This window comes from Chaetomium fimeti, assembly GCF_033439085.1.
Source record: "Chaetomium fimeti strain CBS 168.71 chromosome Unknown B0H64scaffold_2, whole genome shotgun sequence".
In the NCBI taxonomy this organism is placed as follows: Eukaryota; Fungi; Ascomycota; class Sordariomycetes; order Sordariales; family Chaetomiaceae; genus Chaetomium; species Chaetomium fimeti.
In genome coordinates this window covers 4,312,645-4,338,500 of record NW_026944330.1, presented here as the reverse complement: position 1 = coordinate 4,338,500, position 25,856 = coordinate 4,312,645, and the positions used below count along the sequence as shown (strand labels likewise).

Genomic DNA, 25,856 nt, shown 5'->3' with positions numbered 1-25,856 from the left:
GGTGACCCGGTCACAGCGGTTGGCCGCAGGGGTGGCACACGAGCAATGCCGGGGGACGATTGGTAAGGCAGGGGTCGGCATCGTGCGGGGCACCAACTTTGCGTCACATGTTGGGCATGGACAGCGGTGAACAATGGTGAGGGTCCATCAGGCAACGTCAGGACGGAAAGCAGTCTCGGGTAAGGTAGTTGAGCAGCTCCCTAACAGACCTTCGTGCACTATTAGCAACGGTTTGGCATGTGCTTGTTCAAGAAGATCATATTCCCTTCTACATATTGTACATGACCCCCGAGTCTATGCGGGCTCCAATTGATTATCATATCCAAAAAAGAATTCATACCATCCTGCCATCACCTGCTCCTCCCTGGCCCCCTCCTCCTGCTCTTTTCCGACGGCCTCACCAGCGGCGAAGCCTTCACCTCCCTCTTTGGGAACGGGCAAACCATCTCCTTGGCATACGCTGTGTATCGCCCCAACAGGTCCGTATCCGAGATTCCGTGCTCATAGTTCGCCATCCGCTGTGGGCCGAACGCGAAATGCACGGCCAGGCCATTGCCTGCCACCACGACGTGTTTGCCAATCTTTTTGGCATGTTCCACCGTTAGGAAATACTCATCGTCCTCCTCGGTGAAAGGGTACGCATCCATGATATCCCCTCCGCGCAAAGCGATGAAATTAATGCTAACGCGATCGTAGTGGCAATCCCAGATGCCGAACTTGTAAAGCGAAGTCTCGTTGTTTTCCAGATGTTGGAGGAAGGAATAGTGGAGTTGGGCCCCGGCAGCCCAGTTGTCCCAGGACGGGCCGAAGGGGTCGTATGTGAGTGTCGAAGCGGGGAATTTCGTCGGGTCTTCGGTCTCGCCCTTTTCTTTCTGACGAACCGGGAGCCAGCGGTGGCCGGTGAAAGGGGCTGGGGTCGAGCCGTCGATGTCGAAGTTGTCGGGGCCCTCAGCGGGTCCCTTATACGCAGGGAGCTCGGAGGCGCGCCAGGAAGAGGGCGACGAAGGCTTCCAAGGCTTCATCATTTCCGGCCAGTAAGGCTCGAAGACACCCATGTGGTAATGCACCCATGAGAGGGCGGGGTTGTTGACCACATTGGCCGAGACGGCAAAGTATGAAGGATTCTCGATGAGGGGCCGAACGACACTGGCTATGGTACCATCATCGATGAAGACAACGTCGTCGTCAATCTTGATATAGATGGTGTCGCGCTCGTCGACAGCGGACCACTGTCCGAGGAAGCCGTGTTCATCTGTGGCCGTAAACTTGCGGTAGTACGGGGAAGGGAGGAGCTCGTTGTCAAGGTAGTCGAGATCTTCCTTGATGTCGGTGTTGATGGCGAAGACGACTTCGTCCAAGAGTCCGCCGTTGATCCTGAGATTGCGCTATACGGGGTTAGTGAACATCACAGCCGGGATTCCGCGTGGGATGGCAGCCGAGGTAACGAGGTAACCTTTAGATAGCAATCCAACACGCGAACCAGGTCTCTGCGGCCGAAAAAGACAAGGCCGACGATCTTGACTTGGCCCGGCTTGGGAGATTCCAGGGGTTCCACAGGGTCCCCGGCGGCTGGGTTTGCACCGGTCGGAGATGTCGACGAAAGGGGTGGAAGGTTTGATGTTACGGTCGCGGGCGGAGGTTGCGTAGCCGGGGCATTGTGCGAATCGTCAACGTGGGTAGTGAGGTTGCGAAAGTGGTAACCGACGTCGCTAAAGGAAACGAGGTAAACGCCCAAGAGTGCGACCAGAGCGAAGGCGTAAACAGCGATCCAGCGCATGGAGAGGGGAAAGGTGAAGCCCCTGGAAGACATGGCAAAAAAGAAAAATGCCGGAAGCAAATGAGAGGTGGTCCACTACCAATACATGGCGTATTTAATCTGATACGGCCGTTGTCGTCGTTGGGGAATCGTGACAAAACTTACCTCACCCAAGGAAAAGGAAAAGGAAAAGAGTGGAGAGAAATTGAGAATTGAAAGGCCTCGAAGGTGAAGCGGGTCCCCTCCATCAAATTAGCTTCTTCCGGAAGCAGGGAAGCTTGTCCAGAGAAGCTCGGCGTATCGGCAGTTTATCAAGCTGATCACATTCCCGAGTTGTCCAAGTCCCCCCCCCCCCCCCCCCCCCCAAGCCACAACCGCACCGCCCCAGACAAGCCCTTGTCCCAAGTACTTTAGTCTTTGACCAAACAGCTTCCCACGGGAATGTGATGGGATCCGGGCAGCCCCTTCGCCCCCGACAATGTAACCAGAGTTGCATCTATCTAATTGACGAAGTCATTTCCACGAGCGATAAACCAGGGCGTTCCCTGGCAATACAGAAGGAATCAGGATGAGCATCCCAGCATCCAACTCGGAGGACAGATTTCCGAACAGTCGACTGTTCTTCCACTTGCATGATGTATCAGTGGCATCGGCAGTGTATAAGACAATAACTCGCAACTAAACACCGTATAGCCAATGACTCAGTAGGGAATACCATGATATATCCCGAGGCCTTAACTAGATATTATAACCACAACCCGCATATAACCCCAACCCGCACATAACCCCAACCCTAGCTCTCTCGCCCCCTTTTTTTTCCGTTAGATCCATCAATTAATTCAATTAAAATCAATTAACAACGCAGACCTGTCAATCTAGGAGCCGCTGGATCGCTCAAAAACGCAATAAAATTGAGATCCACAGAATCTTGTTTTTCTTATCGCCGCGTAACTTTATCCCACCCTCTTCACTGCGTGCGCCGAAGAGGGCGCAGTGCGGCGGGGCGCCGAAGGGGTTAGGGTTAGTACTGGGATAGGGTTACTTACAGTATCCAACTTAACTTACTGCGCGCACGCGCGTGCGATTTGGCAACGGTTCCAAAGGAATTAATTACGTGATGCAAAGGCGCGACGGGCCAGGGTTGCGGGTATGTATAATGTGATACGGGCCAGGGTTGCGGGTATGTATAATGTGATACAGTCCAGCGAGACCAGCATAGCAGTCCGAAGAGCCCGCCTCTAGAGATTTCTGCCTTGATGAACTCTTTGAAGTGCAGTTCCTAGCTTATCTGCACCTAGAAGCCGCGTTGGTGTTGATCGTAATGTACACTGCGAATATCGTCGGTCTGCTGAGCAGCCCGTAGACTGAACTATAACCGGCTTTGGAATGACGAGTGACTTATATCAAGATACCTAGTACAGGCATCGTAGTACCTTTGTGCTTCAAGATCAAACGTGTCCGGGCTTCTTATGCCTTTTATACGAAACCTTCGACCGCCTTCACGACGTCATCGATGCAGGAAGTTTTAGTAACCAAAGAGCTTAGTTCGGTAGGCAATAATGAACGGTATTGAAGCGGAGTGTGCCCTCCAAGCACACACAGACACACACACACACACACACACACCAACACCTCAAATAGCTGGATGCGCACCGCAACTAATGTCGTGTCGCGAGGAAAAGATGATCGGGCTGCAACCTTCGTTAGCTACGTCCACAGTTCTACGACTATAGAATCCACGCGTTTTAACTTGTAGCCCTCTGGTCAGAGGATCACTGACTTGGTCGCATCAATTGAAGCAGCTCCTACAGGTGCGGAAAGAATCTTCTAAAATTACATGCCCGGAGACCCCCCGGAGACCCTCTCAGTGAGAGGGCTCTCGGGTCTCTGTCTAAATACACAAGGACCGCGAACGCGGGAGAACGCAACGAAAAACCGGAAAACCGAAAACCACCCCTCTAGTCACCGAGAGGCCCACGCCCCAGTTCAGTATAGTTGTCGATGCATTGATTAGGTTGGGAACCGGGACCCCATCACGGCATTATCTCGGTAGGTTTAAAGGGCAAATTAACTATTCGCTTGTCCCCCTCGGTTTCTGCCTCGGCTTCTTCAACTGGTTAGGTACCTATGAAAGCGGTTTTGTTTAGCACCATGTCTGTTATAACTCTGAAGTCGGCTTTAAAGGCCTCTGTACAGGCGTTTATGGTTACACTCTGGGTCCAAGGCATCTAATCTAGGTACCTATTTACGACGGGAAAGCCAGCCACTAGTTTTGTTAATGGGTTCACAGGTAGGGAAACTAATTAATGCGAAGCTAAGAGAACACACACTAAAGGAGCGAAATGAGTGGGTGGGTTACCGGTATCAGCAGCAGTATGGTACGTAGCAGGAACGCTGTTACTGCTGTGCAGTTTTGGGACTCAGCCGTCGACCTATTTCAGAGGACTTGAAACTTGAGTATGTCTAGATGAGCTTTACACTTATTGGAATACATAGCCAACCCCGATCACCATGAAAAGGCTCACGTTTGTCATATTCGTGTCTCCCTAGATACATACATAGCTCCAAGTTAAAGCCATTACAGCACTCTTAGGCCAGAAAATGGCGGTGCCACCGCAAAGGTGTAGAGGAACTTGGACCTTAACAGGCTGTTGCTCTTTGTCTTCTCGGCCTTGCTATTGGTATTGTGGTCTGAAACACCACTTGTCTGGGCTTGTGGGCGTTCTACGGGCCGTTTACCAGCAGAAGGATAAGTCGTAGTTTGAACCCGAATGTTAAGAGCCAGCATCTCTGGCCACTCTTTTGGCTTCATGCCAGAATTCTAGCGCTGAGCGGGAGCCATCATCCGTTGTTTATAAAAGGCGACCTTTACAACCCCTGGAAAAACAACAAAACGTCTCGGAGTTCCCTTTCCGGCCCGGGGTATGGTCACACTCGAGAAATCTTATCCACACAGCCTCCCAAAGGAGCATAACTCGGTCAACGCACTAGCACTCGTCCCTGCACCTCCTCCCAGGGTTCCTGTCGCTAGCTATTCGACTGGAAGGTGCATGGCCACCTCTGAATCTACTTCACCAACTACTCTTCCGCATACGCTGCTTAGTTACTAATACTTGCGTGTGTTGGGGATAGGGGACGAGAACCAAGCCCGCCACGCCGATCCCGTCGTACCGCCGTCCCCCACCCCTCCCACAACTGTGGTCTGCCCTTTTGGCCTTTGCATAGGGTTTCGAGTATCATCGACATGTTGCTCGATTGGGATTCGAGGAACCATAAGGAGTCCTTTCACTTAACCTCATACGGGGGGCGTAAAGTCCCAGGGCCCCGGACTCGACCCGGACAACCTTGAACACACAACGTTAGTCCTAGGTGAAATGCCCGGCAGAATAATGCACCCCCAGAAGCAGCAAAGACCTTTTCTAGGTATGGTGTAACCGTCCAGAGGAATCACCATGACTGGTCGTGGGAACGTATACGCCGCTGCACTCAATCCCTCAGGTTACTTACAACTTACACCTCACCTCCCTGGTTTGCGATCACCTCCCGGGTTGTAAACAGCCCCCAACCTGCTCCCCCGGCATCCAAACAGTGTCTTGGCTTACCTTACCATAACCACATGGATTCGTATAGACTCCCTAACCTACAACCAACGAGAGGGCATGCGACCTCGGAGTTTTGGACAGCCTCAAGCGGTAAGCCCCTGGTTTATCTGGCTTGTTGATTTAGCGAATGAAGCGTCGAGGTCATGCCTGAAAATGACTTTGTGAAGCTGCATCCTTGTACTGTCGGCCCAACATCATTGCTTCATAGGCTCTTCCAGCGGTGGTGGTTGATGGTCGTGATATCTGAGCGGGTCACTGCGGGTTTCATGACACGGGGCGTTTTCAGGTTACATTGCCGATTTGGGAAGTGCGTCATTTGAGCTCAGCCGGAGAAAATTCTGCGAATTCCCCTCTCCGGCCAATTGTGTTGACCAGTCGATATCGATACACACAGAGCAGACAAAACCATGCAGTCAGCCCATTTTATAGCCTCTTGAATTACAAGCCATCTTTATCGTCTTTCTATGCTACAAATCAGCGCGTGTCTCCGCTGGAGACCTGATCCACCAAAATTGCGGGGGGCCGGGGGGCCTGGCTGACTCCAGCGGGATCGTGGGTGGACCAGCGCTAAAACGGCAGCCGCTCGCGTGGTTCAACGGCTTTGTCTCCACCCGTTCCAGAACCCCATGTCTGCCACCCATTGTCCCCTCTCCCAGGACTGACGAATGCGAGTCGCAATCCGCAAGTGCCCGAGTCCTCGTCTAGTAGGCGTAGAGAAGGAGGAAAGCAACCATCAGGGCGAACAAGCCGGTGGCTTCGGCGAAGGCAAAACCCAGAACGGCATACGAAAAAAGCTGGCCTGCAATTGCCAAGATCTGTCAGCTTGCGTCCCCGCTACGCTGGACGGTAGGGCAGAGCTGCGGGGTGCGGCTGAGGGCCGTCAAGTCTTACCTCTCATGGCCGGGTTGCGAGCGACGCCATTGATGAGGGCGCCGAAAACCGTGCCAATTCCGACACCAGCGCCGGCGAGACCGATCGTGGCGGCTCCGGCACCGTGGACTTTGGCAGCCGTGACAATCGCGGCGGCGGTCGACTCGACGACGACGCCTCGGGATTGCATCGCACCACGAATTATGGTCGAGGCGAAAGTGTTCCGGCCACCATTGAGAAGCAGACCATTGCGCCCGGCCGCCTGGCGAGCGGTGGAGATTGTGGAGATGATGGAGCTTGGGACGCGAGCTAGAGTTGAGATGGCACTGGTAAATAACGCATTCTGGGGCAGTGGAGCTGACAGCTGGCCCACTCAGTGGAGAACGTACCCTGTCCTTGTGCCGTTGACATCAAACGAGCGGGCTGCTTCATGCCCATACGGGCGACGACGCCGGGCAACCGGCTTGAGGCGAGCATTTTTGGAGGTTTTGGGATGGAATTGATGGAGGGAAGGTGTGTGACAGTGATGGCCGGAAGTTGGATAAAATAGAAAGGGAGGAAGAAGAGGGCGGGAACGAGAGGGGGTGGCAGTCTCGTGCGGGGACTGGTTCCTGAGGCATCAAGGTGTCACAACATGAATGCAATGACAAGGAAAAGGCAACCAAGCTAACCAATCGCAGGAAGGGGCGTACCAGACTTGTTTTGTTCCGGCAGGAGCCGTGCGAGAAGGAAACCTGGGGAAGTCGCGGGCCCATGTCGAGCCGGTCGAGTGACGGACTCGGTTTGACTCGGCGCAGATTTATTCATCTCCAGATCACGCTGAAGAAAAACAAGACGGATTGCCTGATGGCAATTGCCTTTCTTTCCCTGCCCACAAGACTCGAGGTTTGAGGAGTCGTGAGACGCTCGAGAGCTGGAGTGCAGGGCCCGACGAGCCAAGCCAGCCACAGTGCCATTTCTCCATGGGGAAGATGGGGCAAGGAAGCGCACGAGACGTGATGGGCGGCCAATCTCGGCTGACTTGCGGGGCGAGCTCACCATTGGTCAATCGCTGCCTTTGATCCCTTGCAACTTCCCTGAGCTTCCCCTTGCACTTTCCTCCCTGGCCGAGCAGGTGCAACCTCGGTGCGGAATGAGGAGCACGGCATCTCTGGTTCCTGAGGGAGCAATGGGTCGCGCGGGTTTGAGCCCGGAGCTTCTTGGGAACCACGAGCATTGTCAATGCGATGGCACGTGAGCATCATAGACGACATCAACTACGGTGTAATTCACCAGGTCTGCCAATGGCCGCCGTACGCATCTTCCAGCTTTTCTCCTCCCGGGTGCCGTGACCCCTTGTGATGTGGCAGGGCAGTGTTCCGTTTCGAACAAGCGCCACAGACCCGAACCGCAGCTCTTCTCCATCCATGCCCACGAGCCGGGAGTGACCCTGGCCGTACCCTGCGAACGTTGATGGTCTGGCTGACCTGAACGCGTCGCCGCCTTCTCTTGCTCTTGATCAACGACGGAACTCTTGTGCGTCTACTCCGAGTTCTGATCATGATGGTGGAAATCCGCGTTGCATTATTGCAGGCAAGCCCGAACCTCCACCATGTGCCTGGCGGCAGAATTTCCGCCCGCGGCCAACGTGCTGCTAGTTTCCGGGGGTCACTTCCTTTATTCTGCGAATCTAATGTCAAAGCCATATCTGGTTTGGGAGTTTGAAGTCGGCAAGGGACCAACACGAAGTTGGGACGACCACGACCCTGCGGCTCAGATGAATGGACGCACGGGCGGGACTCGCCGCCGCATGCCGCATGAGGGGTTGCCGTGAGGGGCTCGGATGAGAACCAGGCAACATTGGAACCTTGTCAAAGGGTATGCCCGCGATCAGACGATGACGTATAGAGAAGCCATCATCAATTTGTTTGTCCGTCCGAGAAGCGCACACTCAAAGCTAAATGGACCCCGAATAGGCACAACATGAACATTTGTTTACCGCCATAACATCGGATCTTCCCACTAGGTTCCCTTGATTCTACAACGTAAAACCCTCACAAAGGCGGGAAGGTCTTATGAGTACGTCTTTTATTTTCGTACCAATAATTATCTGTCCGTCGACAACGAACGAAGCCATCTAAGGTGCTTCCCTACGAAGTTTCGTCTGGTGTAGTTTCCTTTTGCGTAGCACCTTGGATGTGGTCCCGGCCGTAGATATCGAAGTCACTGCATATGTCCGTTAGATGGTGATTATCGGGAAAGATGTACCGGGCCGTGTCTGAGGATACTCAGGGGTCACACTCACAAAACGAGAGAATCCACTCCCTCCCTACCAGTGGCCTCAGTATCCACCCAAACGGCAACACTGCGATGACCGACGGGGAAGTCTCCCCACCCATCACCGCTGATAACCACCTGGCCTGGACACCACTTGAGCAAGTCCGTCCACACCTCTCCTGCATGGTGCCGGCCCACAAACATGGACTTGGTCGCGTGTTCCCACGAATTAGTCATGACCACAGCCAGGCCGTCGCCATCGGACTTGGAATGATGTCCCAGACGCGTGAACCCCACACAGTTCGGGTCGTCAAAATAGTCATATTGCGGACCATACGCCCAGAGCTTGCGAGCCATCATCATTTTGGGCAGGGTGAGGCCTCCGGAAGTTGGGGGGATGAGGTTGGTGAGGCCTGGTTCGGGGTGCCGCCCGACGGAACCGAACAGGTCTGCGTAGAAGACGCAGGGAAGGCCACAGTTGGCTCGGAGGAGGATGAGGGCGTAGGCGAGAGGAATGAAGAAGGGTGCAACCGGGAGCTATGGGAAGGATTAGCGGTGTTGGTTGTCAGCCGAAAGCGTACGTACTTCTAGGGATTGCCCTGCTTGCTAAACCAAGGATGGGTTAGCGGTGATGTACCGTATCAATGCGTAGTTGATATCCCGAGACTTACCGTATCGTGATTCACAACAAACGTCTGAGTATCCCCAGCTGTTAGTACTTATCTTAGTTCAGGGTGGGATAGACTGCTCACCACGGCGTGGTCTGGCTTCCACAACGTCAAGGAATCATCCAGCACTTTGGTCAGGTCCCCTTTCTCCCCCAAGGCCGAAGTCGTGCTAAAGTTTGATACCAGTTGCACATCAAATAAAGATATCTGGTGGCCCATGAACTCGATGAATCTGGCGAGGAATTCCGAATCTTCACGCCAGTACTCACCCACAATGAACCAATCCGGGTCCACGTTTTCCTTGATGTGGGTCACGAAGTCCCTAAGGAATCGGAAGCTGTAGTGCTTGATGGCATCGACGCGCAATCCCCCGAATCCCATCTGCTGGGGGAGCCACTCAACCCATCGAAACAGATCCGCCTTGACCTCGGGGTGCTTGTGGTCGATGTCAGCAAAGAGACTTTTCCTCACAGTGTTAGCCTTGCGCTGGACTCGAAACGTGAGCGGAGAATGACACCCACAGAAAGTCGTAGTTCCCGAGCTCTTCATCGACATCATCAGCCCATTCTTTCCCCTCCAACTTCCAAACCCCATGGTCGCCCGTCTTAGAATCGTAATCCACCCCGGTAAAATGCTCGCTGTTCCACTTCATCCCGCTATACCTCCCCTCCCTGCCCGGAAACTCAAACCCCGTCCACGCCTCAATCTCCCCCTCGCCCCCCTCCAGCTCCCTCCCCCGATCCCTCTCCTCCACCTTTCTCGCCCGCACCACCTCCGAATAATCCGCCCCCGTCCTATGATTCAACACCGCATCAAACAACACCCTCACCCCGACCTCCCCGGCCACACCCACCAACCTCTCCAACTCCCCCCTCGTCCCCCACTTCGTCCCCACCCCACCCTTCTGCTCAAACTCCCCCAGATCCCACAGGTCATACACATCATACCCATTCCCCTCCCTGGCATCCGCCGCCTTGCACGCCGGCGGGATCCACAGCTTCGTCACGCCCAGCCGCGCCAGCGCGGGCAGCACCCGCGCCAGGCGCGCCCAGTGGGCGCCGTCGGAGGGGACGTACCACTCGAACCCCTGAAGCATGGTCTCGTTGGTGGGCGGGTCCGGCTCGCCGTGGGTGGTGGCCGCGGCGGCGGTGCGGCGCGTGCGGACCGGGCGGATGTTGGTCGAGAAGCCGGAGCCGGGTTCTTGGCGGAGGGCGGCGGCGCGGAGGGTGGTGAGGTTGGGGGGGAGGGGGGGGTGGGGGAGGTTGAGGAAGGTGCTCATTTTCTGTTTTACTTTCTTTTTTTCTTCTTCCTTTTCTTTTCTTTTGGTAGTGAGGTTGGTTGGGAGTGGTGATGGGTTGGGGTTACCACCGAGGTAGTGAGTTAGAGGCTTCTTTTGTTGCGTGCCCGATCTTTGGTTAAGGTTCTGTGCTATGGAACCTAAGGGCGGAGCTGTGTGGGGAAGTGTTTGAGTGAGTAAACTTGACTCGGTGGGTTTTGCGGTTTGCCCCTGGCGTGAATCTGGCTGCCCAACTCTTTTTTCGAGTTCAAGTTGCTGACTCAGCATATCTTGGGATGCGTTGAAGCAGATGTACTGAGAACTACTAAACAGCAAGGGAGTGCGGACGAAATACTGAACCAACTTGAAGCTGGGCATATTTCACTGATGTATCATGTGGGCTTTCTGTGTGAGTGAGGGCTTCAGTGGCCTTGGACTTACGAAACTATAAGAAGCTAAATATTGCGGAATATCCCATGGTCTGTGGAAATCCCAGGTAGGAAAATGAAAGCTAACTAACACCCATTAACACTGTTAATTTGACAGGTTAATCGTTCAGGCCTCAGCCCTGCACATTGCCTAGAACCAGGAAGCAACTCTGGACTTACACGACAAGTCGTTTTTGTCCCACTACTCAAGATTGACCTACTGCCCATTCTTCCATCAATGGCCTGACATTTTCTGGATCACCGCGGGATACCGATCCCCCTGTGGCTTGACCTCCTCGACGATGCGGCGCATCTCGGCCATCTCGTCTTCGGTCAACTCCACTTCACGCGCTGCCCAGTTCTCCTCGAGCCGGTGGGTCTTGGTCGTTCCCGGGATGGCGATGAAGCCCTGGGCGGCGACCCAGGCGAGGGCGACCTGCGTGGTGGTGCAGCCCTTTTTGGCCGCCAGCTTCCGTATCTCGCGGGTGATGGCGAGGTTGTTGTAGAAGTTCTCGCCTTGGAACTTGGGGACTGGGTGGACGACACACATGTGAGCACGCTTCCCCCTTATCCGGTATTTAAACGAAGGGGGGTTACAAGAGCGAAAGGGGACTCACTGTGGCGGCGAGCGTCGTTGGGACCAAAGTCGTCGGGGCTGTTGTACACAAAGTCCTCCACCAGCCAGCCGTGTCCCACCGGACCGTAAGCCACGTAGGCCACGCCGAGTTCTCTAGCAGTGTCGATCAGGCCGTTGGACTCATGCAGCGTCTCGAAAGCCGAGTACTCGGCCTGGACGGCGTCAATTTTGGCGACTGCGAACGCGTTAGTAGCTTACGCTATGCCAGGATTGCAGCCGTAAAGGTGGTTCTTACTGGAGTGTGCTTTGCGCAAAGTCGCGGCCGAGCATTCCGAGAGCCCAATGTATTTCGTCTTGCCCCCCCTTCGCAGCTCGTCGAGAACAGGAATCGACTCTTCGAGAGGCGTGTCTAGATAGAGAGCGTTAGTGGATGCAAAAGTTACGCAAAGCACTCGGCGGTCATCGTACCCGGATCAATGCGATGGAGGTAGTACAGATCAGGGGTGAACCCAAGCCTCTCAATAGTGTCTTCGATGTATTCTCTGATGTGCGAAGGCTTGTTGGTAACGGTCATCTGTAGAGTGCGCATGTCGATACCGCCCTTGGGCACAACGATACCGCACTTGGATGCAACTGGGAATTAATCCGGCGTCAGCATGCAACGCAAATTACAAACACAAGATAACAAAAAGGCCGAGCGAGATTGAAACGTACTGAAGATCTTGTCGCGAACATTGTGCTTGCGGATGAAGTCCCCAAGGAGTTTCTCGTTGACTCCGGCCCCGTATCCAGCCTTGTCAGGTCAGTACAGTAATGGGAATATAAAACAGGAGTATAAGCCTACTGCGGTGTCCCAGAATGTGCACCCAAGCTCAATGGCTTTGAGCAGAACTGGCTCAGCTTGTTCCAAGGTGAAGTTTGCTCCGAGGCCATGGTTAAATCCCATTGCCCCAAAACCAGGGACCGGGACCTCGATGTCGCCGAATGGGAGCGTTTTGACCATCGTGACGTAGCTGCTCACGGCTGCTTATTAAAAATATCTTGAGGGGAAAGTTGAGAGTATTGGTGGTCACGAACAACGCTTAGAAAGGGGCTGAACTCCATTTGTTTAAGTGTTGTGGCCCGCCGGAGGTAGAGACATTATCTCCGATCCCTGAAGGAATACAGCACACATCCGGCGATAGGCCCCGGGGTTTGACCACAAGCACACCTTTCGGGCTGTTATGACTGCCCGCTCCCCCGGGGGCGTGTGCGTGCGTCCTTCCTAGCGTCCTTACTCTCATCGACACCAACCAGGCAGGCATGTACCTGTCCACTCAACCAGTTCACTCTCCCGACCCCCTCCCATGCCCAGCACCGACAACCACGTCCACCCTACCACCCTCTGTCGTCGGGCCAGGCCTAGAACCCGAGTCCGAACTAGAACCATCCCCGTCCCCGTCCCCAGCTCGAGAGCCACGCGGCCCCCCCCTTCCCAGCTGTCCCCGCCCCCATCCCATCCCCCTCCCCCTCCCATACTCCCTCGGCGGCTGCGCCAAATACGCCAGATACTTCTCCCTCCCCCGCCGAATCTCTGCCCACACCGCTTCCTCGACCTCCCCCGCCGTCCGCCCCCTCCCATCCCTCACCGTATCATCAGCCCCGGCCCCCAACAGCAACTCTTTGATCCTCACCGCCCGCCGCTTCCAGACAACGTACTCCTGCTCCTCGTACGTGCCGAGCTGCCGCCGGGCCCAGCTGGGGAGGTGCGCCGCGAGGTGTAGTGCTGTTGTTTTACCCGCTTCTTGGGTCTCAGGCTCCTTGTTGTCGGGGAAGGTGAGGGCGAGGTTGGGGTCGGCGCCGAGGGTTAGGAGGAGGGCGACGACTGGGGCGGAGGCGCAGCGTGCTGCTAGGTGGAGGGCGGTTGTGCCGGTGTTATCGCGATGGTTGAGGATGGTGGTAGTGTTAGCGGAGTCTTGTATCCGGGTGGCGAGCGTGGTGGTGGTTAGGTGGGCGTCGTCGGTGGTGGCGTCGGCGAGGTCGCGGAAGTGCGGAGTGTAGAGGGGGCTCGCGAGGTGGTGGAATGTGGTGCGGCCGTCGGTGTCGATCAGGCAGGGGTCGGCGCCGTGCTGCAGGAAAAGGGTCATAGCAATAGTCTGCTTCATGTACGCCGCGTAATGGAGGGGGGTACGGCCAAAGGTATCTGGGCAGTTGACACTCGCGTTGTGGGCAATGAGATGGGAGATGGTCAATTCCAATGCCGCTAGCTTTTTCGACAAGGCCGAGCTCTTCTGAGGGTCAGTTTGGAGGCTGTTCCAGGTCCAGGAGATGATCTCGGGGGAATGCCCAAGAAACCGTCCGATTACGGCCCAGTGTAAGGGCTGCCGGCCGTATTCGTCTGTAGCGTCCGGGTCCGCACCAAGGTCGAGGAGGGTTTGTACAGCGGCCGCGTTCGAGTTGTATGCGGCTGTGTGAAGAGGGGTTACTTTGTCACCCCCGACACTATAGGGAAATCGATTCTCGTCTATAAGGTATGGCGGCTGTTGGTGGATGTCGGCTCCCTTGCTCACTAGACACCGAATGATATCGACGCTGCCCCAGCTCGTGACGTAGCCAAGCGCCGAGTTGGGGCAGAAACCGCGGTCTGATACCATCGCGTCGGCTCCGGCGTCGATGAGAAGGCGTATCGTCTCCTCGCGGTCAAGGTTGGGCAGGGGCGGTATATAATAGCCGTCCCAGAACAACGAGCCGTGGCCCCTAGCGGCACAGAGGAGCGGTGTACACCCGTCCTGATCTCTCATTCCTATATCCGATAGCGCACCTCGGCTCAGGAGGAGACGGACGGCTCGGGACCGTCCCTTCGCAGCCGCCCAGTGGAGCGGAGTTCCATTGATAGGGCCGTCATGATCACCATCGTCATACTGGGCGCTAGTATAATTCATAGGCACTCCTCGATCTAAGAGAAACCCGACGGCCCCTACAGCGCCACGGCCTGCAGCTACCTGGAGCAGAGTGTGTTGGTCCTCGTCTAGCCGTCTAGTATATATATCAGCGCCGATACGGGCTAGGAGATCGAGCGCTTCCGGGCTGTCGTAGTCCCGGCAGACCTCGATAAGGAGATGCGAAGCCCAGTAATGATGTCTTGGGGATATCTCCAGTACCGCGCCCCGCTCGACGAGCAGCGCGATGATTGCGAGACCAGTAGGCGAAAGTGCACGGGAATCCAAGTCCGGCTCCCGTAACCGCGGGACAAGAGATGCAAAGACGACAGCCGTTACGGGGTGGCACAGTGGATCGGCTGTGAGCCCCCAGGCCGAGTCGCGCGGGTGTATTAGCTTATAAGCTTGGTGCCGTAGTGGAGTTCTGACAAGCTCGGGATATCTATCGAGAAGCTCACTGCACCGCGCGATATCCTCGTAGAAGAGCGCATCGACCAGATCAGCTCGCGGCGTGCCCCTCTCGGCAGGCTCGCTGAGCAGTATAATGTTCCCCAGGCCCTGAAAACCAGAACCAGGTGCCGGGCTTGGCTCCATAGCTCTAGCAGACCTGGAGAGAGCGAAAAGTGCGTTTCAAGATATGGGAACGAGATTCACGGCCCTGTGGTCATTTACGCCCCATAACTCTAGCCCCTGAGCGAGAGCGCTAGCCGCCTGACCACCCAGCAGGTGGGGACTTTATGCGGGGGACTTGTGTAGAGGATGGGGATCTTGAGTCGCACATGTGCTGCCGAGTGCAGGCGGAGCTAATCCACATGGATGAGGCGATAAAGGGGGGAGATGATTTATTTCGTGCGAAGGCGCTAAGCCTTTTGGGCCTCTATGGTTGGGAGCTGGGCTTGACGCACTCAGCAACCCACAGTCCTACGCACAGAGGTCGTTAAGCGGCTTTTCGGGCGAAACTACGAGCCTAGGGTACTATCGTTGATGTGGGTGTGGTCTAGGGACTTGTGTTTGCTTGCGGGTTGTTTGGTTTGAAGAGTCGGACTTTAGGGACAGCGGCATACCCTAAGGATGCCCACGCCTATATTCTTATTAACGCTTAAAAGTGGACGAAAACCGCGCGTTCTTGGGAGCAGTATTATTAAGTGCTACCCAGGGTTCATCATAAGACTCATCCTGGCCTATTCATCGAAGAGACCGTGACGCGCCGGGTAATATTTCGCCCAACATCCAGCAGCTGATGAATGAAAGACTTGCCAACATTGCCGGCTACTCGGCGGAGAATATCATCCTGGGAGGGAAGGTTTGTCATCTTTGACCTATCGACCAATCCACGGAAACCCCCTCCATCAAGTGTATGGCCACCATGCCTTGATCATTCATGATTTGGTTGCTGACACATGCACCAAAGCTGCTGGTTCGCTGTTTGAGGCGAGCCTTTTCAACCCCGTGCCCTGACCGTGGGGGCCGATGGAAAGGAGCAGGGGCGGATTTCTGTTCGTTCTCAGCTATATCTTGTCTGGCGTGGCTCATGGACTTCCCTATCTAGCCATTTCCAAGACCGTGACACACAATCCTCGCCTTCCACGGCTAGGTGAGACGCCGGGGGCTGCTGATAGTGCGCCACCATTTCAGCCGCCACTCCTCTTCATGTCGACCTGGAGGATGAGCAATGACATCCATTGGCCGTGACATAATCCCGACCTCATGGGTCGTTTGCACTGAGCCAATCGGATACCAGTAGGTCGTTTGGAAAACTCGCTCAAACTTGCTCAACGGCTTTCCAGTACCTTGGGAACGCATACTGAGGCGATGCTTGATACTGGTTTGTGAGTCCAGCGGGTGGAAAACACCATGTATAAACGCTCTTCTGCAACGATTACTTGGACATTCCGCCATCAGCTTTTGTTGCCCTTTTGACCCCTGACCTCTTGTTGACAATGAAGGGCTCCAGGGGGCTCGGTCTCGTCCTGGCGGCCCAGATCAGCTGCACTGCTGCAAAAGACTTTTATGGTCGTATAGCCCATGGGACAATCGGCCTTGGCCAAGCACAATATGCGCCCGTCACTTGCGCGTATGCATGCAGAAGCTCGATGGGGTCGTGGATGCTCGATTGTGGACACGGCGACCACGGCGACGACAGTCACCACGGAGACCACGGCGGCGGCGATAGCGACATGTCGTCCGGACATATGATGTCCATGATGCCGACACCAGAATGCTACGCAACCAACGACCCGTTTCTGATGTCTCTGGCCTGGTGTATCAAGACTCACTGCCCAGGCGACCTCACAATCTCGCAGCTCGAAGAGTTCTGGGAGATGAACGTCGCCGGGCGAAATGAGGAGCAACCATTGCCCAAATACTCATATCAGGATGCACTGGACCGTATCACCGCCACTCCAACAACCGTTTACAATTCTAGCCTGGTGCTGAATGGCACCGAGTTGGTCAGCGAGTATTTTTATGCTATGGTTTACGGGTCTCTTGAAGGCATCGAGATAAACATCGCCCTGGACAACCAATATGCGTAAGATCACCTGTTTGCTCTACATCCGCATGAGAGGGTCATTCATGCTAATCTAGCTTCCAAGTCTTGTCGCGTTACTCACCTGCGGCATATCCCCGGTTCTCCTTTCGCTTTTGCGTTTTCTACCACTCCCCCAATCTTGGGTCAGGTCAGTATCCGCAGTTCCGACTTGTTCCCTCCCGGCACTTGGCTTGAAGAAGGCAAAGGCTGATTCCTGGACCATCGCATAGCAAGTTTTACGCACATGTCATTGACCCTCCCGTGTTTGGTACTCGCCATGCGGTCCCGGCCCTGTTTGGCCTGGGACTCGTCCCCACACGGGGCCAGGCACTGTTTATCTTCTATATATGGGCTATCAACATTATCCTGTCGGCCGTCGCCTACAGGATCACCTGGCCAAACCTCTGGTTCACCAGCATCTCAAACGAGATGGTGGAATGGGTTGCCAACCGGACCGGGATGTTGAGCTTTGCCAACCTGGTTTTGGCCCTTCTCTATTCAAGGTGAGTGAGGATTGGAATCTAAAGTCTTCCTCTTTCACGTTAATAGTCTTCTAATATCCGGAGCAGCCGCAACAATCTTCTTCTGCATGTGACAAGCTGGTCCCGCAACACCTTCATCCTGATCCACAGGTGGACTGCGGTCATCTGCATCCTCCAGGCCTGCCTCCATTCGGCGCTCTACTTGCAGATGTACGATACCATGGGCCCGGGCATGCTCACAACGGAATCCGCCTATCCCTATTGGTACTGGGGTATCATTGCCACCTTCTCGTTAGTATTGATCCTCCCGGGCTCCGTCCTCCCCGTCCGGCAGCGGGCATACGAGTTCTTCCTCGACTGGCACCTCCTCTGGGCACTCCTATCCATCATAGGCTGCTTCCTGCACATCTACTTCCGGTACCACTGGCAATGGGGCTACGAAATCTGGGTGGCCGTTGCATTTGCCGTCTGGGCATTCGACTGGCTGTTAGCCCGCCCCCTCAGGGTAGCCCGCGCCGGGTTCACGAACCGAGCCTACACCAGCATCATCGACGATGACTACCTCAAAGTCGACATCCCCGGCGTCGAAGCCATGGGCCAAGCTTACCTCTATTTCCCAACCCTATCCTGGCGCATCTGGGAAAACCACCCCTTCTCCGCCATTCCCATGTCCCACCCAACACAGCACCCCACCCCAGGCACCCCCGGCTCCCAACCATCCGACGACCTCGAAACCGGCTCCGTCTCCAAACCCACCCCCAGGTCCACAACCTCCCAAACCCCCTCCACCCACCCGCACACCCCAGCAGCAGCAGGAACATCCTTCTTCATCCGCCGCCGCAACGGCCTCACATCCCGTCTCGCCCAGCACACCGAACCCACAGGAGTACCCGTACTCGTCGAGGCATCCTACGGCAGCGAAGCGATGTCAGTAGTGCGGTCGCCGGACCCGCGGCCCTCGCTCGCTAGCCCGAACGTCATATTCATCGCGGGCGGCGTGGGCATCACCGCGCTGCTGCCGCTGCTTGGGCGGTCGCTGCTGGCGCCGCGGGGCAGGTCGAGGCTGTATTGGGGGGTGCGGTCGGGGGCGTTGGTGAGGGCGGTTGAGAAGGTGGTTGGGTGTGGCGTGGGGGAGAGGGTGTGGGGGGAGGTGGAGGTGGCGGTGGCGGTGGGGGAGCGGTTTGATGTGACGAGGGTGCTGGAGGATGAGCTGGTTGGGGAGAAGGGGGTTGAGGGGGGGACGACGGTGGTGGTTTGCGGGCCGCCGGCTATGTCGGATGAGGTTAGGCTTGCGGTGGCGGGTTTGGCGAGGCGTGGTGTGCTGGTTAGGTTCATGGAGGAGCGCTTCTCGGAGTGAATGGGTTCTGTAGGCTACGATCATAATCGAGTTTGGTCTATCAGTGGTAGCAGGGTGCCTTGGAGGTGGAGTTGTGTCGTCGCATTGCTTATTGACAACGATCAAGATCAGCCTAGTCTAAATGGTTGCTACCTACATATCAACACATCTTGCCATTGCTCTCTGGCTCGGGGAGTTTCACGGCTTGACCCTCACGGTCACCACAACCCCCCATCCGGTCATACTCTCCCACACGCCAAGGGCATTCTCCCACCTAAATGTGACCTCCTCCGCCCTAACCGCCATCTTGACGTCGTCATCGTCGTCGGCCAACCCGGGACTCGACAGGGCAGGCGACGCCGGGGATGGCAGCGCGGGTGAAGTCTGCTCGACGGCCTTCTTACGACCCCCACCCAGTCCAAACCGTCCCCACCCCGACTTCTCCTTCTCGACCACCTTCCTCTCCACCACAGTAGCCTGGACATGCCTCCTCTGGAGGTTCGGCTCCGGCCTGAGGTACGTCGCCAGCCGGCGCGCCATCTCCTCGTCGGTAAACCACCACTGATTCTCCTTCTCGGTGTCATCAAACGTATCAAAACGCCCCCACTCCCCAAACGTCGTATCAATCACCTCCCGCAAGCTACTCCCCTCCGCCCTCCCCCCTTTACTATCCCCCCCACCAATCACACCCCTCCCATCCCCCTTCCCACCGCCCTTCTCATCCCCCTTCCCATCTCCAACCCCCCCAAGCCCACCAAGGCCACCAACATCCACCCTCCCCACCTTCACCACCTCCCCCTCCCGGCCCCTCTCCGCGGCCCCACTCATACTCGCCTGCGGCGGCACGGCCGGCCCCGGCACCAGCGTCAGCTCGGCCAGCGGCGGCACGCGCGCGCGCGCCGTCAGGTCGGCCAGGAAGGCTTCCACCAGCGGCACCACGCGCGACGTCAGCTCGAACTCGTCGGCGGCCTGGGCGGTGCGCTGCGCGAGCTGGGTGGCGCGCAGCCGCGAGGGGAGCGTGCGTAGGTGGTTGGTTAGCGGGGAGGGGAGGGGGAGGCCGGTTTGTTGGGGTGTGAGGGTTGTTGTTGTTGTTGTGCTGGGGGAGAGGGGCGAGGTGGCGAAGGGGCGTGAGGGGGATGCGGTGCTGGTGCTGGTGCTGGTGGTGGCTTCGGAGTAGGAGGGGGGTGGGAGGTCGTCGGATGGGCCTCCCATCTTGATGGTGGATTGGGTTCGGGTTTGGTGGTGATGGGTTGTGTTGTTGATCGAGTTGTGGTGGATGGTCTCCGTTCGCGTTGCAGTGGATGCCCGTTCAAGGGACACCCGGATGGATTGAGACCCTGCTTGGGTGCTCAAGAAGCGCACGTCAGTCCACTGGCCCGTCGAAGTGAGGACCTTGCTGATGATGCTAGTCGGCGAATTTTCCCCGTCAGTGGTGGAGAATGTCGAGCTGTATCCAGAACGAAAATTAGTTCGTGGTCGGTCTCGTTGACGTCAATGAACCAGATGTTGGGGTCCTCACCTGCTGCTGTCTGTGCCGCCTGTTGTAAGAGAGTTTTCGTTCTCGCGTTTGGGCAGAGCGCGAGTATATCTTGGTAAAGTGGGAGGATCTCCGAGGGGCCCGCGGCGATGTTGTTCCTGAAAGACAACAAAAAGAGGTTTGATCTCCGTTGTTCTGGTGTCAAGACGCCTTGTGATGTTGAAAGTGATCGTTTGAACCCCGCAAAATGCCCACAAGCCACGAAGTGCCTTGCATATGGGTCAGGATCAGGGGGGCTGTGCAGGGGCCCCGCGGAGTTCCACAGTACCAAGGAGAGCATTGCGGACCCAGTCACCCACCCAGTGTGCCAGTCAGTGGGGGGCCCAGTGCGAGCCGCTGGAATGGCGCGTGGGTGCCACGGCGCCTCGTGCTTCGCTTCTTTGTGCCAGATCTGGAGACCGGCGGCCAGGGCACTGCAAGGCACTCACAGCACTCCGAAACCCGGGACGGCCGACATGGCGGCTGCAGCTGTTGCACTTGAGCCTCAAGCTGTTGCAGGTGATGATGTCCAGATTTGAGACCGAACAACCGAGACGGAGCTCCTGGTATGTACTTCAAGTTGGGAGGAATGCATGCAACAACATGATGTGGCCGACGTGCCGACCAAAGAAAGATAACCCCCATCCTCCAACTCCACGAGCTGTTCCAATATCCTTGTGATCTTGGCAGCGGTCCACTTGTTCCCTTTCAAGGTGAGCTTGCTTGGTGACGGTGAATGGAATTGGGTTTTGAGCGACAAAACATTCAGGGTCGAGCCCAAGGCGCATTTGGCTGCCACCCTGCGTCTCTCCAGGCTGACAACGTGGTCGTGTTCGGTAACGGAATCGAGAGTTAGTGAGGTGAATTAGCGCTCGGTCAGGGGCTGGGCCGACACCCGGAACATCTCGGGCGCCGTCTGACCTTCTCCCTGGCTTCGGAACCTGTATCCGGAAACGACAGGGCATTCACTGGTCCCCGGATGGCATCCGTATTATTCCCACAAGATAATGGGGTTGATCCGTGATTGGAACTCAGGTTGGGCGTCAAATTGCAGAGATGGCCGAACAAACACACTGACCGGCACTGTGCTCAGCCACAATGGCCGTCTTCCTCAGGACCACAAGGCAGATCCATTCGCCCAGCTGTTCCGTCATAGCCGTCCCCCGGTCAGATGATGGGCCTGTTCGGGGCTCAACCGCTTTGTTTGTGGGGACAGCCAAGCACAGCCAAGCATCCCAAGCAATGAAGGACAAGGGTGACAAGGCTGTGCCTGCGGCTCCGGGTGGTACAAGCAGCCCAAGCAGCCATCTGGCATGGACTGTGATCGGAGACAAAACATTTAAAGACGTACGATGCTCCCGCTGTCTTGTGTGTCCAGTCACAACATCGTAATACCCACTCACCTTACTGTTACATACTCCAGTCAGTCAGGGCTCCTGAGATCCTGACCACCATCCAGCTCTTCGTTGCATCATCACTTACCACTTGCATCGTCATCGATCGTTGTTGACCTTCCTCCGGTCGACTTTGCTTCCCTCCATTTGACTTCAGCGTTCGACCTCGGCGTTTGACCGGATCCATCCCCTTTCTTCGCGACAACAGTCAAAATGGCCTCCTACAGGATTGCCGCCCCCGATGAGTACCTTGCCATCACTGGCATGGGAGTCAAGACTGGTAAGTTTGCGTTTGCACCTCCCCGTTTGCTTCACCGAAAACCCCGCTAACACAACTCCAGTCAAAATCACCAAGGCAGCATGGGTTTGGCCCTTCCAGCGCTGCATGCGCTTCAACGTGCAGCCCCACGACTATGCCATGAACCTCCAGGCCATGACCAAGGAGAAGCTGCAATTCCTGCTTCCCGTCGTCTTCACCATCGGCCCAGACGTCAACCAGCGCGGTGCCAACACGAGGAACGGGGCCAACGACGACGGCCACTACGCGGGTGCCGGTAGCGAGGGCGCCCCTGCCGCCGACGACCATGTCCACGACCACCGCCGCGAGGATCAGGGCGACTCTCTGATGAAGTACGCCATGCTGCTGGCCGATTCCGGCGCGACCAAGGGCACGAAGGACCACCAGTTCCTCGAGAATATCGCCAAGGGCATCATCGAGGGTGAGACCCGTGTCCTGGTGTCCAGCATGACCATGGAGGAAATCTTCACCGAGCGCGAGGTGTTCAAGCGCCGCATTTTCCGCAACATCCAGAGCGAGCTGGACCAGTTCGGCCTCAAGATCTACAATGCCAACGTTCGTAACCCTCCTCTCGACCCCTTTTGGCCCGACATTCACTGACATATCGCAACAGGTCAAAGAGCTCAAGGACGCGCCCAACTCGATTTACTTCGAGTCTCTCAGCCGCAAGGCCCACGAGGGAGCGACTAACCAAGCCAAGATCCACGTCGCCGAGGCCCAGCTGCGCGGTAACGTTGGTGAGGCCCAGAGCAAGGGCGAGCAGGAGCGCGAGATCGCCAAGATCCACGCCGAGACGGCCGTCCGCAAGACAGAGCGCGACATCGAGCGCGCCTCGGCCGAGGCCGTGCTCGCCACCCGCCAGGCCGAGCTCAACCGTGACGTCGAGCTCTCGCGCATCTCGGCCACGCGCAAGACGGAGGCCCAGGACGAAGACCTCAAGCGCGAGGTGCAGATCAAGCGCGCCGCGGCCGAGATGGAGCGCCTGCGTGCCAGCGACGTCGTCAAGGCCACCATCGCCCGCGAGTCCAAGCAGCAGGCCGCCGACGCGCACGCGTACGAGATCGAGGCCGAGGCCAAGGCCAACTATGAGAAGGAGAAGCAGAACGCCGAGGCGGTGGTGTACAAGACCAAGATCGACACCGACGCCGCCGCGTACAAGACCAAGCAGGACGCCGAGGCCTGGAGCTACGCCGCCATCAAGAACGCCGACGCCAACCTGCAGAAGAAGCTCAAGGAGGCCGAGGGTATGTCGGCCATGGCGGACGCCTACGCCAAGATGAGCAACGCGCTCGGCGGGCCCGCCGGTCTGCTGCAGTACATGATGATCGAGAAGGGCACGTACGTGGAGCTGGCCAAGGCCAACGCCGACGCCATCCGGGGCCTGTCGCCCAAGATCAGCGTGTGGAACACGGGCGCCGAGGCCGGCTCCGGCGAGGGCGGCCCGGCCTCCGGTGGCCAGAGCAGCACCGCCGCCATGCGCAACATCTACCAGATGCTGCCCCCGCTCATGACCACCATCAACGACCAGACCGGCATCACCCTGCCCGAGTGGCAGTTCGGCCGCCTCGCCGGCCAGATGTCCGAGGCTGAGCGCAGCCAGGGCGTCAACCACACCGGCAAGAAGTGAGTGAGTGGGTGAGTGAGTGAGTGAGGCTTGCGGGGGATGTGGTCGAGATTACGGACAGTGATCGACACCACGGACAGCGGATGCGATTCCGCCACACCATCATTTGAGATTGATACCCAGTTGTGCTTTTTGTTTGTTTTGTGGTGGAGGATAGACTGGGCATGCCCATAATCGGAGGGGTGGACGGCGTTGGTGGACTGGCACGCATACCCCTGAGCTTTGTCTGTCTTGGTCTTTTAGTTACTTGGGGTCTTACACCCCATCGACTACTTTCCTATGTTTACCCTACCTCATTAGAGAATGATATCCTCGATTGCACTAAACTACTGAGTCCATTATCGCTCGGCCTTGTCGCCGTCAAAGTGTTTGTCGACTTGTGCTCGTACGTCCGACAGCCACGTTTGCAAACATTCTGCCATGTGCCATTACCCCTTTTATATTGCTAACTACCACCGCTAGCTATCCACTCTCCATCCTCCCCGCTAACTCCCAGCGCTAGCTAATCCCCCCGGTATAGCATACTCATCTCCCAGCCGCCATCTACTTCTTGGTGAACATCGCAGGCATCGAAGGCAAGATCGAAGGCACCTCGTAAGAAGTACGGATTCTCAGCACATAGCACTGCTCGACGTTGGAAATAAGGGGCTTGCGCAGTTCAATCTTCCAGGTAGAGCGGCCCGTGTTCAACTTGCCCTGGTCAGCCTCGTGGCTAGAGAGAGTGAGAGATATGGTCAGCACAACAAGTAACAGAAACAGCGGTCCCCGCCCGATCAATCCCCCGGGTCACAAGAACAGTGTTCGACGCACCTAAGGACCGCGGCCACAACCCTGCCAGACATGCCCAGCTCTTCGGCGGCGTCTTGAATGTACTCGAGGAGGTCTCCCATCTGGTAATCGGCGAAGCCCACCGGGTTGACGAGGAACTCGACCTGGACATCCGAGTACAGACGCAGGTATGCCCTCTTGGCGGGCACGGAGCCGGAGCCGGAGCCGGAGCCAGCCGTGGTCTTCGCGTCTCCTGAAGTCTTCGGGGCCACCGCAGCCCTCAAGGCCGCCGCAGCGACCGAGTTGCCGCCAGCAGCATTCGTGCTTCCCGTGGCCTTCGCGTTGCCGCCAGCAGCATTCGTGCTTCCCGTGGCCTTCGCGTTGCCGCCAGCAGCATTCGTGCTTCCCGTGGCCTTCGACTGGCCGCCAGCAGCATTCGTGCTTCCCGTGGCCTTCGAGTTGCCGCCAGCACCGTTCCCACGTCCCGACTTCGTGGTGCTAGTAGAAGCACTGGGAGGGGCACCGGTAGGGCCACGGGCAGGAGAACCGGTAGGGGCAGCAGTAGGTGTGTTCTTGGGAGGAGGCATGGTGGCGGTTTTGCTGATTGTAATGCGGTTGGTGGAGGGGTGGGATTGGAAATGGAGTTGTTGATGTATTAGTTGTTTGTATGTGCTTTGTTGAGTGAACGGTGCAGCAGAACTAAAGAGAAAGTGGCCTTCTTATAACCTCTCTACTTGTTCCCTACCTAGGCACCTACCCAGATGTTGATTTCGAGTTGTTGGGATAATGAATCCAACACTCCGGCACCTACCCGGTGCCTAGCATGGTCCCGCCTGCGTGGTTCAAGCGGGTTGGAGCCTTCTGACACTTAGCCGTCACACCGTCCCAGAATCCAGTCCATGCCATGCATGGGTACGTCGTCCCGTTGAGTTTCGTTTCTTAACAAACCTAGGCTCTACTAGGCAAGGCGTCAATCCCGGCAGGCGACCAAACAACTTTAGTGTTTCCGATGGCTCGGACCGTGGTGGAGTCCAACCTTGAACCGTGGGATGTTGCTGCGCCGTTTTCATATATCGCCGATAGCTCATCTGATAACCGACCGTGATATTCGCCGACCATGTCAGCCTGCTGTGTTTGGTTGGTTGTTAGTCGAATTCAACGCAAGGCTCCCGCCAAACGTCTCACCATACCCTTGGGTATTAGTGAAAATTAGGTAGGTACCTAGGTACCTAGGTAGGCAGGCTGTTTTCTTTTGAGTAGTAATTTGCAACGCTGCCCTTGGTTATGCCGGCCACGCCAACGCCGTCGAACACGCAGAACATCAAGCATCTTATCCAGGCAGACATCAATTGTAGCCAAGGCGGCCACTGGGAGGTGGCCATATCGGCATCGGCAGGGTATTGGGCACCGAGAAAGGCGGCACAGTCACATGAGGCCTTGATCTAAGTTATAAGATCTCCGTAAAGCGCCCTCACTGCGAAGCGTGCGTACAGTCAAGAGTCTTCTATCTCCCTAATTCGAGGAGGTCAGCGTAGCCCTATCGCTACTTCTCACTTC

General features: G+C 56.6%; 9 protein-coding genes across 9 annotated transcripts; 2 read left to right on the top strand and 7 right to left on the bottom strand.

The window, feature by feature from the left end:
• Positions 1 to 141: 141 nt before the first annotated feature.
• B0H64DRAFT_388888 (uncharacterized protein) lies at positions 142 to 2,028 on the bottom strand. Its single transcript, XM_062803292.1, has 2 exons — positions 1,454 to 2,028; positions 142 to 1,385 (listed from the first exon to the last, which is right to left on the bottom strand). The coding sequence occupies exons 1-2, from the start codon at positions 1,808 to 1,810 to the stop codon at positions 351 to 353; spliced, it is 1,392 nt and encodes a 463-aa protein (XP_062663044.1). The 5' UTR covers positions 1,811 to 2,028; the 3' UTR covers positions 142 to 350.
• Positions 2,029 to 6,059: 4,031 nt separating this feature from the next.
• B0H64DRAFT_415811 (uncharacterized protein) lies at positions 6,060 to 6,705 on the bottom strand (the record flags this gene model as incomplete). The annotated part of the gene is made up of 3 exons (XM_062805122.1): positions 6,060 to 6,157; positions 6,250 to 6,537; positions 6,618 to 6,705. 3 exons carry the CDS (start codon positions 6,703 to 6,705, stop codon positions 6,060 to 6,062), a joined length of 474 nt encoding a protein of 157 aa, XP_062663043.1.
• A 1,386-nt stretch (positions 6,706 to 8,091) lies between these two features.
• On the bottom strand, positions 8,092 to 9,877 carry B0H64DRAFT_388877 (glycoside hydrolase superfamily). The gene is made up of 5 exons (XM_062803291.1): positions 9,674 to 9,877; positions 9,237 to 9,612; positions 9,156 to 9,179; positions 9,070 to 9,090; positions 8,092 to 9,021 (listed from the first exon to the last, which is right to left on the bottom strand). Exons 1-5 carry the CDS (start codon positions 9,802 to 9,804, stop codon positions 8,509 to 8,511), a joined length of 1,065 nt encoding a protein of 354 aa, XP_062663042.1. The 5' UTR covers positions 9,805 to 9,877; the 3' UTR covers positions 8,092 to 8,508.
• A 960-nt stretch (positions 9,878 to 10,837) lies between these two features.
• B0H64DRAFT_337569 (NADP-dependent oxidoreductase domain-containing protein) lies at positions 10,838 to 12,497 on the bottom strand. The gene is made up of 6 exons (XM_062801163.1): positions 12,278 to 12,497; positions 12,148 to 12,226; positions 11,902 to 12,066; positions 11,729 to 11,842; positions 11,474 to 11,668; positions 10,838 to 11,387 (listed from the first exon to the last, which is right to left on the bottom strand). Exons 1-6 carry the CDS (start codon positions 12,434 to 12,436, stop codon positions 11,092 to 11,094), a joined length of 1,008 nt encoding a protein of 335 aa, XP_062663041.1. The 5' UTR covers positions 12,437 to 12,497; the 3' UTR covers positions 10,838 to 11,091.
• A 623-nt stretch (positions 12,498 to 13,120) lies between these two features.
• Positions 13,121 to 14,603, bottom strand: B0H64DRAFT_337566 (ankyrin repeat-containing domain protein; the record flags this gene model as incomplete). Its single annotated transcript, XM_062801162.1, has 2 exons — positions 14,195 to 14,603; positions 13,121 to 13,897 (listed from the first exon to the last, which is right to left on the bottom strand). Coding segments are annotated over exons 1-2 (936 nt in total), but the record flags the coding sequence as incomplete, so codon positions are not given.
• Positions 14,604 to 16,041: 1,438 nt separating this feature from the next.
• Positions 16,042 to 18,779, top strand: B0H64DRAFT_337564 (uncharacterized protein). Its single transcript, XM_062801161.1, has 4 exons — positions 16,042 to 16,881; positions 16,946 to 17,029; positions 17,112 to 17,384; positions 17,451 to 18,779. Exons 1-4 carry the CDS (start codon positions 16,292 to 16,294, stop codon positions 18,718 to 18,720), a joined length of 2,217 nt encoding a protein of 738 aa, XP_062663039.1. The 5' UTR covers positions 16,042 to 16,291; the 3' UTR covers positions 18,721 to 18,779.
• A 118-nt stretch (positions 18,780 to 18,897) lies between these two features.
• On the bottom strand, positions 18,898 to 19,911 carry B0H64DRAFT_439890 (uncharacterized protein; the record flags this gene model as incomplete). The annotated part of the gene is made up of 1 exon (XM_062806453.1): positions 18,898 to 19,911. One exon carries the CDS (start codon positions 19,909 to 19,911, stop codon positions 18,898 to 18,900), a length of 1,014 nt encoding a protein of 337 aa, XP_062663038.1.
• A 1,804-nt stretch (positions 19,912 to 21,715) lies between these two features.
• Positions 21,716 to 23,615, top strand: B0H64DRAFT_101647 (uncharacterized protein). Its single transcript, XM_062797659.1, has 3 exons — positions 21,716 to 21,889; positions 21,951 to 22,462; positions 22,521 to 23,615. Exons 1-3 carry the CDS (start codon positions 21,823 to 21,825, stop codon positions 23,532 to 23,534), a joined length of 1,593 nt encoding a protein of 530 aa, XP_062663037.1. The 5' UTR covers positions 21,716 to 21,822; the 3' UTR covers positions 23,535 to 23,615.
• A 492-nt stretch (positions 23,616 to 24,107) lies between these two features.
• B0H64DRAFT_308622 (uncharacterized protein) lies at positions 24,108 to 24,709 on the bottom strand (the record flags this gene model as incomplete). Its single annotated transcript, XM_062800135.1, has 2 exons — positions 24,108 to 24,243; positions 24,342 to 24,709. Coding segments are annotated over 2 exons (504 nt in total), but the record flags the coding sequence as incomplete, so codon positions are not given.
• Between the last annotated feature and the right edge of the window lie 1,147 nt (positions 24,710 to 25,856).